Source organism: Silurus meridionalis, chromosome 12 (genome assembly GCF_014805685.1).
Source record: "Silurus meridionalis isolate SWU-2019-XX chromosome 12, ASM1480568v1, whole genome shotgun sequence".
In the NCBI taxonomy this organism is placed as follows: Eukaryota; Metazoa; Chordata; class Actinopteri; order Siluriformes; family Siluridae; genus Silurus; species Silurus meridionalis.
This window is the reverse complement of record NC_060895.1, coordinates 26218518-26234408: the sequence shown is the minus strand read 5'-3', so window position 1 is coordinate 26234408 and position 15891 is coordinate 26218518. Positions and strand designations below refer to the sequence as shown.

At 42.1% G+C, this 15891-nt stretch overlaps 2 protein-coding genes across 5 annotated transcripts in view; one reads left to right on the top strand and one right to left on the bottom strand.

The window, feature by feature from the left end:
• The first annotated feature begins 265 nt into the window (after positions 1-265).
• Positions 266-11680, top strand: LOC124394465 (caspase-8-like). Of its 3 annotated transcripts, XM_046862697.1 has the most exons (7): positions 266-284; positions 6861-6941; positions 7746-8096; positions 8189-8214; positions 8361-8469; positions 8558-9074; positions 11332-11680. In XM_046862697.1, exons 3-7 carry the CDS (start codon positions 7748-7750, stop codon positions 11474-11476), a joined length of 1146 nt encoding a protein of 381 aa, XP_046718653.1. In that variant the 5' UTR covers positions 266-284; positions 6861-6941; positions 7746-7747; the 3' UTR covers positions 11477-11680. The 3 variants fall into 3 exon arrangements, with proteins under 3 accessions (XP_046718653.1, XP_046718652.1, XP_046718654.1); XM_046862696.1 differs by lacking the exon at positions 266-284 and having other exon boundaries at positions 6814-6941; XM_046862698.1 differs by lacking the exons at positions 266-284; positions 6861-6941 and adding an exon at positions 6981-7645.
• A 1119-nt stretch (positions 11681-12799) lies between these two features.
• Positions 12800-15891, bottom strand: part of hectd3 (HECT domain containing 3) — a 21697-nt gene continuing 18605 nt past the window's right edge. For both annotated transcript variants that reach the window (XM_046862692.1, XM_046862693.1), the window contains exons 17-21: positions 13815-13944; positions 13538-13612; positions 13315-13396; positions 13138-13209; positions 12800-13012 (exon numbers count right to left, since the gene is read on the bottom strand). In XM_046862692.1, the coding sequence (XP_046718648.1) occupies positions 12928-13012; positions 13138-13209; positions 13315-13396; positions 13538-13612; positions 13815-13944 (444 nt within the window). In that variant the 3' untranslated portion in view covers positions 12800-12927. The remainder of the gene's footprint in view (positions 13013-13137; positions 13210-13314; positions 13397-13537; positions 13613-13814; positions 13945-15891) is intronic.

The following is a 15891-nucleotide window of genomic DNA, read 5'->3' as shown; positions in this document are numbered from 1 at the left end:
GTGCTGCTGCGCTTTTTTATTGCGTCATTACAATTGTGTTTCTGCGTGTTGTTTCGGTGATTTAGGTATTTCAGCCGAAAATTTTCGGCGCATCTCTGTAATTTATGATTGGCCTCATGCCATGGTCTGATATACCGCAAAGTTTCCCAGTAGGGGCAAGCTCATTTAGGTCTTAAAAATACCGTATTGAACTTAAGCAAAGCGAACACGCACATTAAAACTCATGAAACCAGCCAAAGAGCCGCATGCAGCTCGCGAGCCGCGGGTTGGCCACCCTTGGAGTAGTGAGTAGTAAATAGTGTGTAGTGTGTAGTGTGTAGTGAGTAGTAAATAGTGTGTAGTGAGTAGTGTGTAGTGAGTAGTAAATAGTGTGTAGTGTGTAGTAAATAGTGTGTAGTGAGTAGTGTGTAGTGAGTAGTGAGTAGTAAATGGTGTGTAGTGAGTAGTGTGTAGTGAGTAGTAAATAGTGTGTGGTGTGTAGTAAATAGTGTGTAGTGAGTGGTGTGTAGTGAGTGAGTAGTAAATGGTGTGTGAGTGAGTGGTGTGTAGTGAGTACTAAATGGTGTATAGTGAGCAGTGTGTGAGTGAGTGGTGTGTAGTAAATGGTGTAGTGAGTAGTAGTGTGTAGTCAGTAGTGAGTAGTAAATGGTGTAGTGAGTAGTGTGTAGTGAGTAGTGTGTAGTGAGTAGTGAGTAGTAAATGGTGTGTAGTGTGTAGTGAGTGGTGTGTAGTAAATAGTGTGAGTGAGTGGTGTGTAGTGAGTGAGTAGTAAATGGTGTGTGAGTGAGTAGTGTGTAGTTAGTAGTGTGTAGTAAAGTGTGTAGTGTGTGGTGAGTAGTAAATGGTGTGTAGTGAGTAGTGTGTGGTGAGTAGTAAACAGTGTGTAGTGAGCAGTGTGTGGTGGTGGTGTGTAGTAAAGTGTGTAGTGAGTCGATGTAGTGAGTAGTGTGTAGTAAATGGTGTAGTGAGTGGTGTGTAGTAAGTGGGTGTAGTAAATAGTGTGTAGTGTGTAGTGAGTAGTAAATGGTGTGTAGTGAGTGGTGTGTGGTGGTGGTGAGTAGTAAATGGTGTATAGTGAGCAGTGTGTGAGTGGTGTGTGTAGTAAATGGTGTGTAGTGAGTGGTGTGTAGTGAGTAGTAAATAGTGTGTAGTGTGTAGTGAGTAGTAAATGGTGTGTAGTGAGTGGTGTGTAGTGAGTAGTGTGTGGTAAATAGTGTGCAGTGAGTAGTGTGTAGTGAGTAGTGTGTGGTAAATAGTGTGTAGTGAGTAGTGTGTAGTCAGTAGTGAGTAGTAAATGGTGTGTAGTGAGTGGTGTGTAGTGAGTAGTGTGTGTGTGTGAGTAGTGAGTAGTAACAGTGTGTAGTGTGTAGTGAGTGGTGTGTAGTAAATGGTGTGTGAGTGGTGTGTGAGTGAGTAGTAAATAGTGTGTAGTGAGTAGTGTGTAGTGAGTGGTGTAGTAAATAGTGTGCAGTGAGTGTGTGCAGTGAGTAGTAAATGGTGTGTAGTGAGTGGTGTGTGGTGAGTAGTAAACAGTGTGTAGTGAGCAGTGTGTAGTGAGTGGTGTGTGGTAAATAGTGTGTAGTGAGTCGTATGTAGTGAGTAGTAAATAGTGTGTAGTGAGTGGTGTGTAGTAAGTAGGTGTAGTAAATAGTGTGTGGTGTGTAGTGAGTAGTAAATAGTGAGTGGTGTAGTGAGTGGTGTGTAGTGAGTAGTGGTGAGTAGTAAATGGTGTATAGTGAGCAGTGTGTAGTGAGTGGTGTGTAGTAAATAGTGTGTAGTGAGTGGTGTGTAGTGAGTAGTAAATAGTGTGTAGTGTGTAGTGAGTAGTAAATAGTGTGTAGTGAGTAGTGTGTAGTGAGTAGTGTGTGGTAAATAGTGTGCAGTGAGTAGTGTGTGAGTGAGTAGTGTGTGGTAAATAGTGTGTAGTGAGTAGTGTGTAGTGTGTAATGAGTAGTAAATAGTGTGTAGTGGTGGTGTGTAGTAAATGGTGTGTAGTGTGTGTAGTGTGTAGTGAGAGTGAGTAGTAAATAGTGAGTGGTGTGTAGTGAGTAGTGTGTAGTAAATGGTGTGTAGTGAGTGGTGTGTAGTGTGTAGTAAATAGTGTGTAGTGAGTGGTGTGTAATGAGTAGTAGTGTGTGGTGAGTGGTTTGTAGTAAATAGTGTGTAGTGAGTAGTGTGTAATGAGTAGTAAATAGTGTGTAGTGAGTGGTGTGTGGTGAGTGGTTTGTAGTGAGTAGTTTGTAGTAAATAGTGTGCAGTGAGTAGTGTGTAGTAAATAGTGTGTAGTGAGTAGTGTGTAGTGGTGAGTAGTTTGTAGTAAATAGTGTGTAGTGAGTAGTGTGTAGTGAGTAGTAAATAGTGTGTGAGTGAGTGGTGTGTAGTTAGTAGTGTGTAGTGAGCAGTGTGTAGTGAGTAGTGAGTAGTTTGTAGTAAATAGTGTGTGAGTAGTGTGTGTAGTGGTGGTTTGTAGTAAATAGTGTGTAGTGAGTAGTGTGCAATGAGTAGTAGTGTGTAGTGAGCAGTGAGTAGTAAACAGTGCAGTGAGTAGTGTAATGAGTAGTAAATAGTGCAGTGAGTAGTGAGCAGTGCAGTGAGTAGTGTAATGAGTAGTAAACAGTGTGCAGTGAGCAGTGAGTAGTGAGCAGTGCAGTGAGCAGTGAGTAGTAGTAAACAGTGCAGTGAGCAGTGCAGTGAGCAGTGTGCAGTGAGTAGCCCAGGTAAACAGTGTGCAGTGAGTAGTAAACAGTGCAGTGAGTAGTGCAGTGAGCAGTGCAGTGAGTAGCTCAGTAAACAGTGTGTAGTAAATAGTGCAGTGAGTAGTGAGCAGTGTAGTGAGTAGCCCAGGTAAACAGTGTGCAGTGAGTAGCCCAGGTAAACAGTGTGCAGTGAGTAGTAAATAGTGCAGTGAGTGAGTAGTGTAGTTAGTAGTGCAGTGAGTAGTGTAGTAAACAGTGAGTAGTGTGCAATGAGTAGTAGTGCAGTGAGTAGTAAACAGTGCAGTGTGTAGTGAGTGTGCAGTGAGTAGCTCAGTAAATAGTGTGCAGTGAGTAGTGAGTAGCCCAGGTAAACAGTGTGCAGTGAGTAGTGTAATGAGTAGCAGTGTGTAGTGAGTAGTGTGTAGTGAGTAGTTGTAGTAAATAGTGTGTAGTGAGTAGTGTAATGAGTAGTAAATAGTGTGTAGTGAGTAGTTTGTAGTAAACAGTGTGTAGTGAGTAGTGTGCAGTGAGTAGTTTGTAGTAAATAGTGTAGTGAGTAGTTTGTAGTAAACAGTGTGTAGTAAATAGTGTGTGCAGTGAGTAGTAAATAGTGTGCAGTGAGTAGTGTGCAGTTAGTAGTGTGTAGTAAACAGTGTGTAGTAAGTAGTGAGTAGTAGTAAATAGTGTGTAGTGAGTAGTTTGTAGTAAAGTGTGTAGTGAGTGAGTAGTGTAGTGTGTAATGAGTAGTAAATAGTGTGTAGTGGTGAGTAGTGTGTGAGTGAGTAGTGAGTAGTTGTAGTAAATAGTGTGCAGTGAGTGGTGTGTAGTGAGTGGTGAGTAGTTTGTAGTAAATAGTGTGTAGTGAGTAGTGTGTAGTGAGTGAGTAGTGAGTGGTGTGTGTAGTGAGTGAGTGGTTTGTAGTAAATAGTGTGTAGTGAGTAGTGTGTAATGAGTAGTAAATAGTGTGTGCAGTGAGTAGTGTGTAGTGAGTAGTTTGTAGTGAGTAGTTTGTAGTAAATAGTGAGTAGTGTGTAGTGAGTAGTTTGTAGTAAATAGTGAGTAGTGTGCAGTGAGTAGTAACAGTGCAGTGAGTAGTGTGTAGTGTAGTGAGTGTGTGTAGTGAGTAGTTTGTAGTTAGTAGTGTGCAGTGAGTAGGTTTGTAGTAAACAGTGTGTAGTGAGTAGTTTGTAGTAAATAGTGTGCAGTGAGTAGTGTATAGTGTGTAGTGTGTAATGAGTAGTAAATAGTGTGCAGTGAGTAGTTTGTAGTAAATAGTGCAGTGAGTAGTGTGTAATGAGTAGTAAATAGTGTGTAGTGTGTAGTGAGTAGTGCAGTGAGTAGTTTGTAGTAACAGTGTAGTGAGTAGTGTGTAGTAAATAGTGTAGTGAGTAGGTTTGTAGTAAATAGTGTGTAGTGAGTAGTTTGTAGTAAATAGTGTGTTATGAGTAGTAAATAGTGTGTAGTAAGTAGTGTGTAGTAAATAGTGTGCAGTGTGCAGTGAGTAGTAGTAACAGTGTGCAGTGAGTAGGTTTGTAGTAAATAGTGTAGTGAGTAGTTAGTAGTGAATAGTGTGTAGTGAGTAGTGCAGTGAGTAGTAGTAAACAGTGTGCAGTGAGTAGGTTTGTAGTAAATAGTGCAGTGAGTAGTGTGTAGTTAGTAGTGCAGTGTGTAGTTAGTAGTGTAGTGAGTAGTGAGTAGTAAACAGTGAGTAGTGTGCAGTGAGTAGTAAACAGTGTGTAGTGTGTAGTGTAATGAGTAGTGTGTAGTGAGTAGTGTGAGTGAGTAGTGTGTAGTAAATAGTGTGTAGTGAGTAGTGTGTAGTGAGTAGTGTTTAGTGAGTAGTGTGGTGAGTAGTTAGTAGTGTGCAGTGAGTAGTCAGTAAACAGTGTGCAGTGAGTAGTGTGTAGTTTGTAGTAACAGTGTGTAGTGAGTAGTAAATAGTGCAGTGAGTAGTGTGTAGTGAGTAGTGTGTAGTGAGTAGTAAACAGTGTGTAGTGTTTAGTGAGTAGTGTGTAGTGAGTGAGTGGTTTGTAGTGAGTAGTGTGTAGTGTGTGCAGTGAGTAGTGTAGTGTGTACTGAGTAGTGTTTAGTGTGTAGTGAGTAGTGTGTGGTGAGTAGTTAGTAGTGAGTAGTGTAGTGAGTAGTGTAGTGAGTAGTGTGCAGTGAGTAGTGTTTAGTGAGTAGTGTGTGTGTAGTGAGTAGTGTGCAGTGAGTAATGTGTAGTTTGTGGTGTGTAGTGAGTAGTGTGTAGTGTGTAGTGAGTAGTGTGTAGTGAGTAGTTAGTAGTGAATAGTGTGTAGTGAGTAGTTAGTAGTGTGTAGTGAGTAGTGTGTAGTGAGTAGTGTGTAGTGTGTAGTGTGTAGTGAGTAATGTGTCCCCTTTTCTCTTTATAACAGTCTGTACACCTCTGGTGACTGAGGAAACAAGTTGCTCAAGTTTAGGAATAGGAATGTTCTCCCATTCTTGTCTAATACAGGCTTCTAGTTGCTCAACTGTCTCAGGTCTTCTATCATCTTCCTCTCCATGATGCACCAAATGTTTTCTCTGGGTGAAAGATCTGGACTGCAGGTGGACATTTCAGTACCCGGATCCTTCTTCTACACAGCCATGATGTTGTAAGTGATGCAGTATGTGGTCTGGCATTGTCATGTTGGAAAAAGCAAGATCTTCCCTGAAAGAGACGACGTCTGGATGGGAGCACATGTTGTTCTAGAACTTGGATATACATTTCAGCATTGATGATGCTTTTCCAGATGTGCAGCTGCCCATGCCACACACACTCATGCAACCCCATACCATCAGAGATGCAGGCTTCTGAACTGAGCGCTGAGAACAACTTGGGTTGTCCTGATCCTCTTTAGTCCGGATGACATGGCGTCCCAGTTTTCCAAAAAGAACTTCAAATTTTGATTTGTCTGACCACAGAACAGTTTTTCACTTTGCCACAGTCCATTTTAAATGAGCCGTGGCCCAGAGAAAACGCCTGAGCTTCTGGATCATGTTTAGATACGGCTTCTTTTTTGACCTATAGAGTTTTAGCCGGAGACGGCGAATGGCACGGTGGATTGTGCTCACCAACAATGTTTTCTGGAAGTTCTCCTGAGCCCATGTTGTGATTTCCATTACAGTAGCATTCCTGTATGTGATGCAGTGGCGTCTAAGGGCCTAAAGATCACAGGCATCCAGTCTGGTTTTCAGGCCTTGACCCTTACACACAGAGATTGTTCCAGATTCTCTGAATCTTTGGATGATATGATGCACTGTAGATGATGAGAACCTCGAACTCTTTGCAATTTTTCTCTGAGAAACTCCTTTCTGATGTTGCTCCACTATTTCTCACCGCAGCATTGGGGGAATTGGTGATCCTCTGCCCATCTGGACTTCTGAGAGACACTGCCACTCTGAGAGGCTTTTTATACCCAATCATGTTGCCAAGTGACCTAATAAGTTGTAAATTGCTCCTCCAGCTGTTCCTTATATGTACATTTCACTTTTCCGGCCTCTTATTGCTCCCTGTCCCAACTTTTTTGGAATGTGTAGCTCTCATGAAATCCAAAATGAGACAATATTTGGCATGACATTTCAAAATGTCTCACTTTCAACATTTGATATGTTTTTATATTCTATTGTGAATAAAATATAAGTTTATGAGATTTGTAAATTATTGCATTCCTTTTTTAGTCACAATTTGTAACTTTTTTTGGAATCGGGTTTGTGTATTTTTATATATATATAATAGATTGTGATTTTATTGACTGCATTTTTAAACCTTGAATATGCAGTATATAACCAAAACTACTACATCTACAAATTCAGGTAAAATTTCTATCATGCAAAGAAGACGGCATGCGTAAACATGATCCTGAAACACCACCATGCTCTCATGCTCTCGGCCAAAGCTCACTGATGTTTTCTGTGTTCTAGTGTGAAGAAAATATGCATTTGCAAAACATTGCATTTAACTTTTATATACATTTTACACAGTGTGCAAACTTTTTTTGAATTGAGGTTGTATGACTGTGTGTGTGTGTGTGTGTGTGTGTGTGTGTGTGTGTGTGTGTGTGCACATATTTATTCCTAAACTTCCTCTTCCGTACTGTGGTTATAAACTTAGAATACATTCGTCATAAGCAGTCGTTTAACTCCACCCCTATTTGTTCTCAGTGCCACAGAGAAGCTCAGAGAGAAAACACTGAGAAACCTTCCACATCTGCTTGTGAGAGTGAGATCACTGCCACACTGAAGGTAAGAAACCTCAGGATCATCTTCTACTGGTTATGATATACAGTAGAATGGAAAAGGAACGCTGTGTGTAATGAGGTGGAAACTCTTTCTTTCTCTCTCACATCGAATTTCCTGCTTATTGAGTTGTAACTTCTAACATCAGGAAAATAAAGCATTAATAATGGCAGTTATTTTAGGGTGAGGATTCAGTGGGACTGAAGGTCTGTTAGCTGAGCACACGGAGGATTGGGCTGAGCTGAGAAACATGGGGTCTTTCAGAGGTTTTGGGGTAAATTCAGTCCATGACAGAAGTCCAGCTAATTATCAGTATGGATCATTCTGAGGAATCAGATTATTTCAGGAATTCTTTCAGTTACGGGGTTTCTGGGTGAAAACACAGTGCAGATGTGCTTCTGATTTATGGACATAATTCACTCCATAATCCTAATCGATGTCGAGTTCATCCCTGAGGTGTTCAGTGGGGATGAGGAGGTCAGGGATCTGTGCAGGACACTGAAGTTCTTCCATTCCAAACTTCACATAGCATGTGTTCATGGAGCTCGCAGTGTTGAGGAGTCTTAGTTCTAGTGAAGAGGAATTGTAATGTTACAGTGATGTTTAATAATCCTGTGGTTTCTGCTTCAGTTTGGGGATGAAACAATTGGTTTGATGGTCAGGGGTGCACATACTTTTAATCATTTAGTGTGCACCACCTCAATACTGAGGTAAAGTAAAAACATCCTGAAATCATCTGAAGCTCCTAAACACTGCACCTATATTTCCTGTGGATGAGAACTTGATACCATTCTGATGTGTATCTTCTAGTCATGGAGATGTTGCGTAAGAACAAGGTGTTTCTCATCGACACTCTGTCCACCGACTCCAGCATCGTTTTACAGCACGTCCAGAGCGACAACATCATCACTAAGCGTGACTACAACAATCTCAACCAGCCCAACTACACAGGAGAGAAGATCATCATCAACCTCCTGGATAATGTGATGGGAAAGGGTGATGAGACGTGTCGGAAACTTCTGAAGCTGTTGGAGAAAGAAGATCTTCAGGAGATATTTCCTCAGCTGAAGGAGCTCTCCATAACTCAACAAACACCTCAACAAACATCTCATCAACCATCTCAACAAACATCTCAACAAACATCTCAGCAACAGTCACTCGGTACCAGTAATTGTACCTGAAACGTTCTTCTCTTTCACCGTGTTTTAGAGACACTCAGTGATGAGCATGTTTCTGTGTTTTTCTCTCTACAGAAGGTCGAGTGAAGGACGCTGAGGAGGTGATTATAAAACACATTTCCTGCTATAAAAGATTCACACAGAACTCAGAAGCTGCACTTCCACGTCCTGCTTTAGGATCTGAACAGAAACCTTCACAGTAAAATGAGCTACAGTAATGTTTTATTAATAATTCATGTGTTTTCAGATTTCTGAATATAAAATGTCCAGTAGACCTCGTGGTGTTTGTCTGATCATCAACAATATGGACTTTGGTCACCCTGATAAGTACAGACATGGATCTGATATGGATGAAGGTGTGTAGATGTATTATATTTCTATCTTCAGGGAGTAAATTCAGTCTGCCTCTGTGATAAATGACGGTTTTTCTCTTGTTTCTCTCAGAGGCTCTTATAAAGGTGTTTAAATGGCTGGGTTTCACTCCAGAGGTTTACAGGAACCAAACTGCAGAACAGATGAAGACCATCCTGAGTACAAACAGCAGAAAGCAGCATGAAGGTGACTGTTTCGTGTGCTGCATCCTCAGCCATGGCACCACTGATGGAGTTTATGGAACAGATGAAGAGATTGTTTCAGGATCTGACATCTACGAAGTTTTTAACGGAACTTTCTGCCCAAGTCTGATCAACAAGCCCAAAGTGTTCTTCATCCAGGCCTGCCGTGGAATTCAGCACCAGCTGTTAGTTAAAGTCCAGGCTGATGGCCACAGTACAGAGAAAGCAGGAGGGAAAACCGAAGAGGAAGAAGAATTAGAAGCAGATGCTGTGCAGATCACCATCCCTGCTGAGGCAGATTTCCTCGTGGCCAGATCGACTGTTAAAGGCTTCTACTCGTTTAGAGGCACGTCAGGTTCCTGGTTCATCCAGTCTCTGTGTGAGCAGCTGAATAAACACTGTCAAAGGTAAATACTGAATTTCACTGCTATACCTCACACCAATAAAAACTCAAATCAGACAGTAAATCACTGGATATTCAGCATAACTGTGTTTCTTTTCACCACCACATACCAGGACCTTCATCCAACCCAGTCATTAGTGTTACACAGGTCAGGTGACTCTCAGTGTCGGTCTCAGGCCCGGATAAATGTGGAGGGTTTTGTTATGAAAGACATCGAGCGTAAAACATGTGCCAAATAAAATATACGGCTCAGGAATCAGAATTTCATAGCAGATCGGTCAAGGCCCGGGTTACCAACAACCACCACAGGTATCATTAACCAACAGGGTACCAGTGTAAATTGGGCTGCTGTTGTCTGAAGGAGGAGAAGGAGAGGAGGAAGACGTCTACAGAGAGAAGGAAAAGAGGTGCTGGATGACTGGGGAACTACTGCAGGAGTGATGAGGGAGGCAGCTAGAAAGGTACTTGGTGTAACATCTGGAAATAGAAAGGAAGACAAAGAGACGTGGTGGTGGAATGAGGAAGTGCAGGAGAGCAGAAGGAGAAAGAGGTTGGAGAAACAGAATTGGGATCGACAGAGTGATGAGAAAAGTAGGCAGGAGTACAAAGAGATGCAGCAGCAGGTGAAGAGGGATGTGGTGAAAGACAAGGAAAAGACATATGAGGAGCTGTAGGAGAAGTTGGACACTGAGGAAGGAGAAAAGTATTTGTAGCGATTGTCCAGGCAGAGGGACCGAGCTGGGAAGGATGTGCTGCAAGTTAGAGCAGTAAAGGATGGAGATGGAAATGTGTTGACTAGTGAGGAGAGTGTGTTGAGAAGATGGAGGGAGTATTTTGAGCAGCTGATGAATGAGGAAATGAGAGAGAGAGAAGGTTGGATGGTGTGGAGATGTGAAGCAGGAAGTGGATAGGATTAGTAAGGAGGAAGTGAGAGCAGCGATTAAGAGGATGAAGAGTGGAAAGTCGGAAGGAGCTGCATTGTGTGTTTGTGGATTTAGAGAAAGCGTACGACAGGGTGGAGAGAGGAGTTGTGGTATTGTAGGAGGAAGTCTGGTGTGTCAGAGAAGTATGTGAGGGTGGTGCAGGACATGTATGAGGACAGCGTGACAGCAGTGAAGTGTGCAGTAGGTACCACAGACTGGTTCAGGGTAAGGGTTGGACTACATCAACGATCGGCTCTGAGCCCTTTCCTGGTTGCAGTGGTGATCGGCAGGTTGAAGGACGAGGTCAGACAGGAGTCTCTGTGGACTATGATGTTTGTGGACGATATTGTGATTTGTGGTGAGAGTCGGGAGCAGGTGGAGAAGATTCTGGAGAGGTGGAGGTACACGCTGGAGAGAAGGGGAATGAAAGTCAGTAGGAGTAAGACAGAGTACATGTGTGTGAATGAGAGGGAGGGCAGTGGAGGGGTGCGGTTGCAGGGAGAAGAGGTGGAGAAGGTGGAGGAGTTCAGGTACCTGGGGTCAACAGTGTAAAGTAATGGAGAGTGTGTTAGAGAAGTGAAGAAAAGAGTGCAGGCTGGGTGGAGTGGGTGGAGAAGAGTGATAGCATGGATGTGGTGAGTGAAGACATGCAGGTAGTTGGTGTGAAAGAGGCAGATGTAGAGGACAGGGGGTATGGAGACTGATGATCCACTGTGTTGCCCCTAATGGCAGAAGCCGAAAGAAGAAGAAGAAGATACCAAGGCCTTCATCTGGGTCAGAACTTTCTCCAGGGCTCAGTTCAGAGTTTGCACTTTTTCCTTTTCAAATTTCTTTTCACAACATGACACGTGCATCATTAATTGTATTGTCATGAATAAGCAAGGGCATTATTATGCCACCTCCTGCCACCCACTGGCATGGAGGAGTATTTTCATTACTCTGCCAGTCGCTACATCACAGACTCAGATGCTCAGCAATGGAAATTTATATCTGAAAAAACTAAATATGAATTTTATGGACCAATTAAATATAATTGGATAGTTTGCCTGGCACACCTGATCTCTTCCAATGAAAAATTATTCAAATTAAAAACTCACATCACAACAGAAAATCAGGTTTGTGTTGCTTCAGCTTGGTGATATGAACATGGCCTTTGCTCTACTGCAGTCATGTGACTCGTTTAACAACATTCCTGTTATTGAATAAAGCTGCTGAATGTAAAGGAGCACCGAGACGAGACGAGACGAGACGAGACGAGACAATGTTAATTAGAACTGCTCAGGTGTGTAGTGCAGGATTATTGTTGCTAAAGGTTTCCTGTTGTTGTGTATTTTTCAGGGGTGAAGATATCTACTCGATCCTTCTCAGGGTCAATGAGGAAGTCAGTAAAAAAGTTGGAGTCCATGATCAGTGTAAAGTCAAACAGATGCCTGTACAGAAGTTCACCCTGAGGAAGAAGCTGGTGTTCCATGTGCCTCAGTAGAACCTGTGAATAATCAACACGGCTTTAAACAACTTACTAACATCATCAGGACTCCGTAACTCTAAAGGAATAAAAACTAAATACATGGGAACAAATAATCCTTATTTATCTGTTAGTAAAGTTATGTTACATGTTTTCACAAGCAAAACTGAACAAAACTATTTTACTGGATTTATAAATAAAATAAAGTTTTATAAAAGAGAATTTATTAGCACAGTTTTCTGTTTTTTAATCGCTTAATCATGTGTAAGTTACACAAATTAAAAAACAACAACAAATCTGAAAACAAAATAATAAATGCAAAAACAAATTAAACACAAAAACTAAATAATAAAAAGGACAATTTAGACAAAGCAGAAAAGGGAGGTATAGTGTGTGAATAAACCGATCATTGGATGAGACACCTGTCATTTAGTTTATACTGTATATATACAGGCAATGTTTACTTCTGTTAATATTTTAAAGTAAATGGAGAATTTTACACATGTACAAGAAACAAAGTTATAAGATTGAATTTCCTGTATATATTAAATGACAGGTGTTCACACACTATACCTCCCTTTTACTTTTACACTTTGTCTGAATTGTCGTTTTGTTTTCGATTTTTTTTTGTTTTTGGATTTATTATTTTGTTTTCGGATTTTTGTTCATGTGTTTTGCACTTCTCAGCCACCGTATGATTCCCACTTCTGCCTCAATACATGACACAACATGAGACCTAAACAATCATTTTGCTCTTCAGAAATCCCTTACTGAGAGAAACCTCAGGCTTTGGGACAGATGAGGTCTGATTAGATGATTGCTTGGGTCCGGCCAACACAAGACAACCATCCAGCCACCGTCCCTGCCTTGTGGAGGATTTCACTCTGCTGTGGATGTTGATCCACCTGTCAATCCGTCTCTCGTTTCTCTACAAGTGACAGCCTGAGTTGGAGTTGATGTTTGTGGCCCAGCTCTGTCTCACACTGCACATCTATTCCGTCATTACAGGTGGAATACAGACGGATTCTAGACGAATAACAGACGGATTCTAGACGGATTACAGGTGGATTACAAACAGATTCTAGACGAATAACAGACGGATTCTAGACGGATTACAGGTGGATTACAAACAGATTCTAGATGAATAACAGACAAATAACAGACGGATTCTAGACGGATTACAGGTGGATTACAAACGGATTCTAGACGAATAACAGATGGATTACAGACGGATTCTAGACTAATAACAGACGGATAACAGACGGATAATGTGTGGATTACAGGCAGATTTACTCTGAATAAATAAGTAGATTTGAAATGAAAGTAAAAGGACACCTGAGGTTGTGAGATTAAAGTTTAATGTATTTTATATTGTACAGATGTTTATATATAAATGGAGTGGGGGAGGAGAGGTGCGATTGTGCAGACTTGTGTTACAGTTACTGTTCCAGAATTATGGCACGTATCTGTTACTCTTCCCACGGACTCATGTCTGTGTCGATAGCCACACAGTTATATGCAGCGTAGCGGAGTTTCTCCTCACACACCTTAGCACTGCATAAAACACACACACACACACACACACACACACACACACACACACGTTTAAGGAAACTCATATATGACATATAAGCCACACTTCCTGTGATAAAGTGCTCTGTAATGTAAGGAAAGGTCACCTTGGGTATTTTGGTAAATAGAGTGTACTGGAACAAGTCGAGGACTGAGGCAGAGCGTCTGTGGTTTCAGACCTGATTAAAAATACACAATGTATTACTTTACTTATTACTTGAAACTTTATGATAACACACACACACACACACACACACACACACACACACACTCTGTTTTTTTACCCTTGTTTATCAGGGAAGATGTAGATGGGTGCAGGAAGACGACTTCGGCCCGTCACAAACCTCAGGAATCTGCTGCGGTCCTCTGATAACCAAAACACACACACACACACACACACACACACACACACACACAAACACACACACACATTAATCGCTCAGGTAACACTCAGGTAGCGGTTGGTGAGTCCTGTGGTATAGATGGTTTGAGAAGTGATTTTCTGACCGTTGGTGAAGTTGGTCAGGGCCTCCCACAGGTGCTGAACTCTGACATCATTCTGTTCCAAATCTTCATAACGAGCTGAGAGAGAGATAAACACCATCACAAACACAGTCACAAACACCGCAACAAACACAGTCACAAATCAGTGTCACAACACCATTATGACGTCACTCTTCCAAAAACGTCACCGTTATAAACACGTCACAGGGGATAAATGAAGGAAATGTGACGTGTTGTTTAAAGAAATAAATGGGTGTTTATTTATAAATCAGTGACTCACTCAGGCGTTTGAGAGCTTCCACAGTGATTTCTGGATCTCCACACACTTTCTTTTCCACTTCCTGCCATGTCAAAAGATCCAATACTGCCTGAGGAACCACCTTCATCAGACCTGCCTGCATGGCAGCTATCTGTAATAAGAGGAATAATAATCAGTGTAGCAGCGGGTTCAGGTGTACACAGGTATAAACAAGCACATCTAGATGTGTGTAGCGGTGTGTAAAGATGTATAAAGGTGTGTAGTGGTGTGTGTATATATATATATATATATATATATATATATATATATATATATATATATATGTGTGTCAAGGTGAGTACAGGTGTGTAAAAGGGTGTACATGCATGTAAAGGTGTGTAGAGATGTATAAAGGTGTGTAGAGGTGTGTACATGTATGTGGAGGTGTGTGGAGATGTGTAGAAATGTTTAGAGGTAAGTAGAGGAGTGTACAGGTGTGCAAAGGTGTATAGGTGTGTACAGGTGTGCAGAGATGTGCAGAGATGTGTACAGGTGTGTACAGGTGTGTACAGGTGTGCAGAGGTGTGTACAGGTGTGTACAGGTGTGCAGAGGTGTGTAGAGATGTGACAAATAGTGTAGAGATGTGTATATGTGTGTTGAGATGTGTACAGGAGTGTGGAGTTGTGTACAGGGGTGTAGAGATGTGTAGAGGTGTGTTGAGGTGTGTAGAGATGTGTATATGTGTGTTAAGTTGTGTACAGGTGTGTAGAGATGTGTAGAGGTGTACAGGTGTGTAGAGGTGTGTAGAGGTGTGTAGAGGTGTGTAGAGGTGTGTACAGGTGTGTTGAGGTGTGTTGAGGTGTGTTGAGGTGTGTACAGGTGTGTAGAGATGTGTACAGGTGTGTAGAGGTGTACAGGTGTGTAGAGGTGTGTAGACGGTGTACAAGTGTGTAGAGATGTGTAAAGGAGTGTACAGGAGTGTAGAGATGTGTAAAGGAGTGTACAGAAGTGTAGAGATGTGTATATGTGTGGAGGTTTTGTACGTCGCTATGGATAAGGGCGTCTGCTAAATGCCACAAATGTAAATGTAAATGTAAATGTAATGAGGGTGTACAGGTGTGTTGAGGTGTGTAGAGATGTGTTGAGGTGTGTACAGGTGTGTAGAGATGTGTACAGGTGTGTAGAGATGTACAGGTGTGTAGAGGTGTGTACAGGTGTGTAGAGGTGTGGAGATGTGTTGAGGTGTGAACAGGTGTGTAGAGATGTGTACAGGTGTGTAGAGGTGTACAGGTGTGTAGAGGTGTGTAGACGTGTGTACAAGTGTGTAGAGATGTATAAAGGTGTGTAGAGGTGTGTACAGATGTGTAGAGATGTGTATATGTGTGGAGGTGTGTACAGGTGTGTAGAGGTGTGTACAGGTGTGTAGAGATGTGTATATGTGTTGAGGTGTGTACAGGTGTGTAGAGATGTGTACAGGTGTGTAGAGATGTACAGGTGTGTAGAGGTGTGTACAGGTGTGTAGAGGTGTGGAGATGTGTTGAGGTGTGAACAGGTGTGTAGAGATGTGTACAGGTGTGTAGAGGTGTACAGGTGTGTAGAGGTGTGTAGACGTGTGTACAAGTGTGTAGAGATGTGTAGAGGTGTGTAGAGGTGTGTACAGATGTGTAGAGATGTGTATATGTGTGGAGGTGTGTACAGGTGTGTAGAGGTGTGTACAGGTGTGTAGAGATGTGTATATGTGTGGAGGTGTGTACAGGTGTGTAGAGGTGTGTACAGGTGTGTAGAGATGTACAGATGTGTAGAGGTGTGTGGAGGTGTGTTGAGGTGTATAGAGATGTGTTGAGGTGTGTACAGGTGTGTAGAGATGTGTTGAGGTGTGTACAGGTGTGTAGAGATGTAGAGGTGTGTGGCGGTGTGTGGCGGTGTGTAGAGATGTGTAGAGGTGTGTAGAGGTGTGTACAGATGTGTAGAGGTGTGTACAGATGTGTAGAGATGTGTTGAGGTGTGTACAGGTGTGTACAGGTGTGTAGAGGTGTGTACAGGTGTGTAGAGATGTGTAGAGGTGTGTGGCGGTGTGTACAGGTGTGTTGAGGTGTGTAGAGATGTAGAGGTGTGTAG

Bases quoted from the DNA above. Each gene is read 5' to 3' on its own strand.
- LOC124394465 (XM_046862697.1), top strand. From the start codon at position 7,748: ATGGAGATGTTGCGTAAGAACAAGGTGTTTCTCATCGACACTCTGTCC. The intron at 8,097-8,188 runs GTACCAGTAATT...TTCTCTCTACAG, and splicing joins ATCTCAGCAACAGTCACTCG to AAGGTCGAGTGAAGGACGCT. The intron at 9,075-11,331 runs GTAAATACTGAA...TGTATTTTTCAG, and splicing joins CTGAATAAACACTGTCAAAG to GGGTGAAGATATCTACTCGA.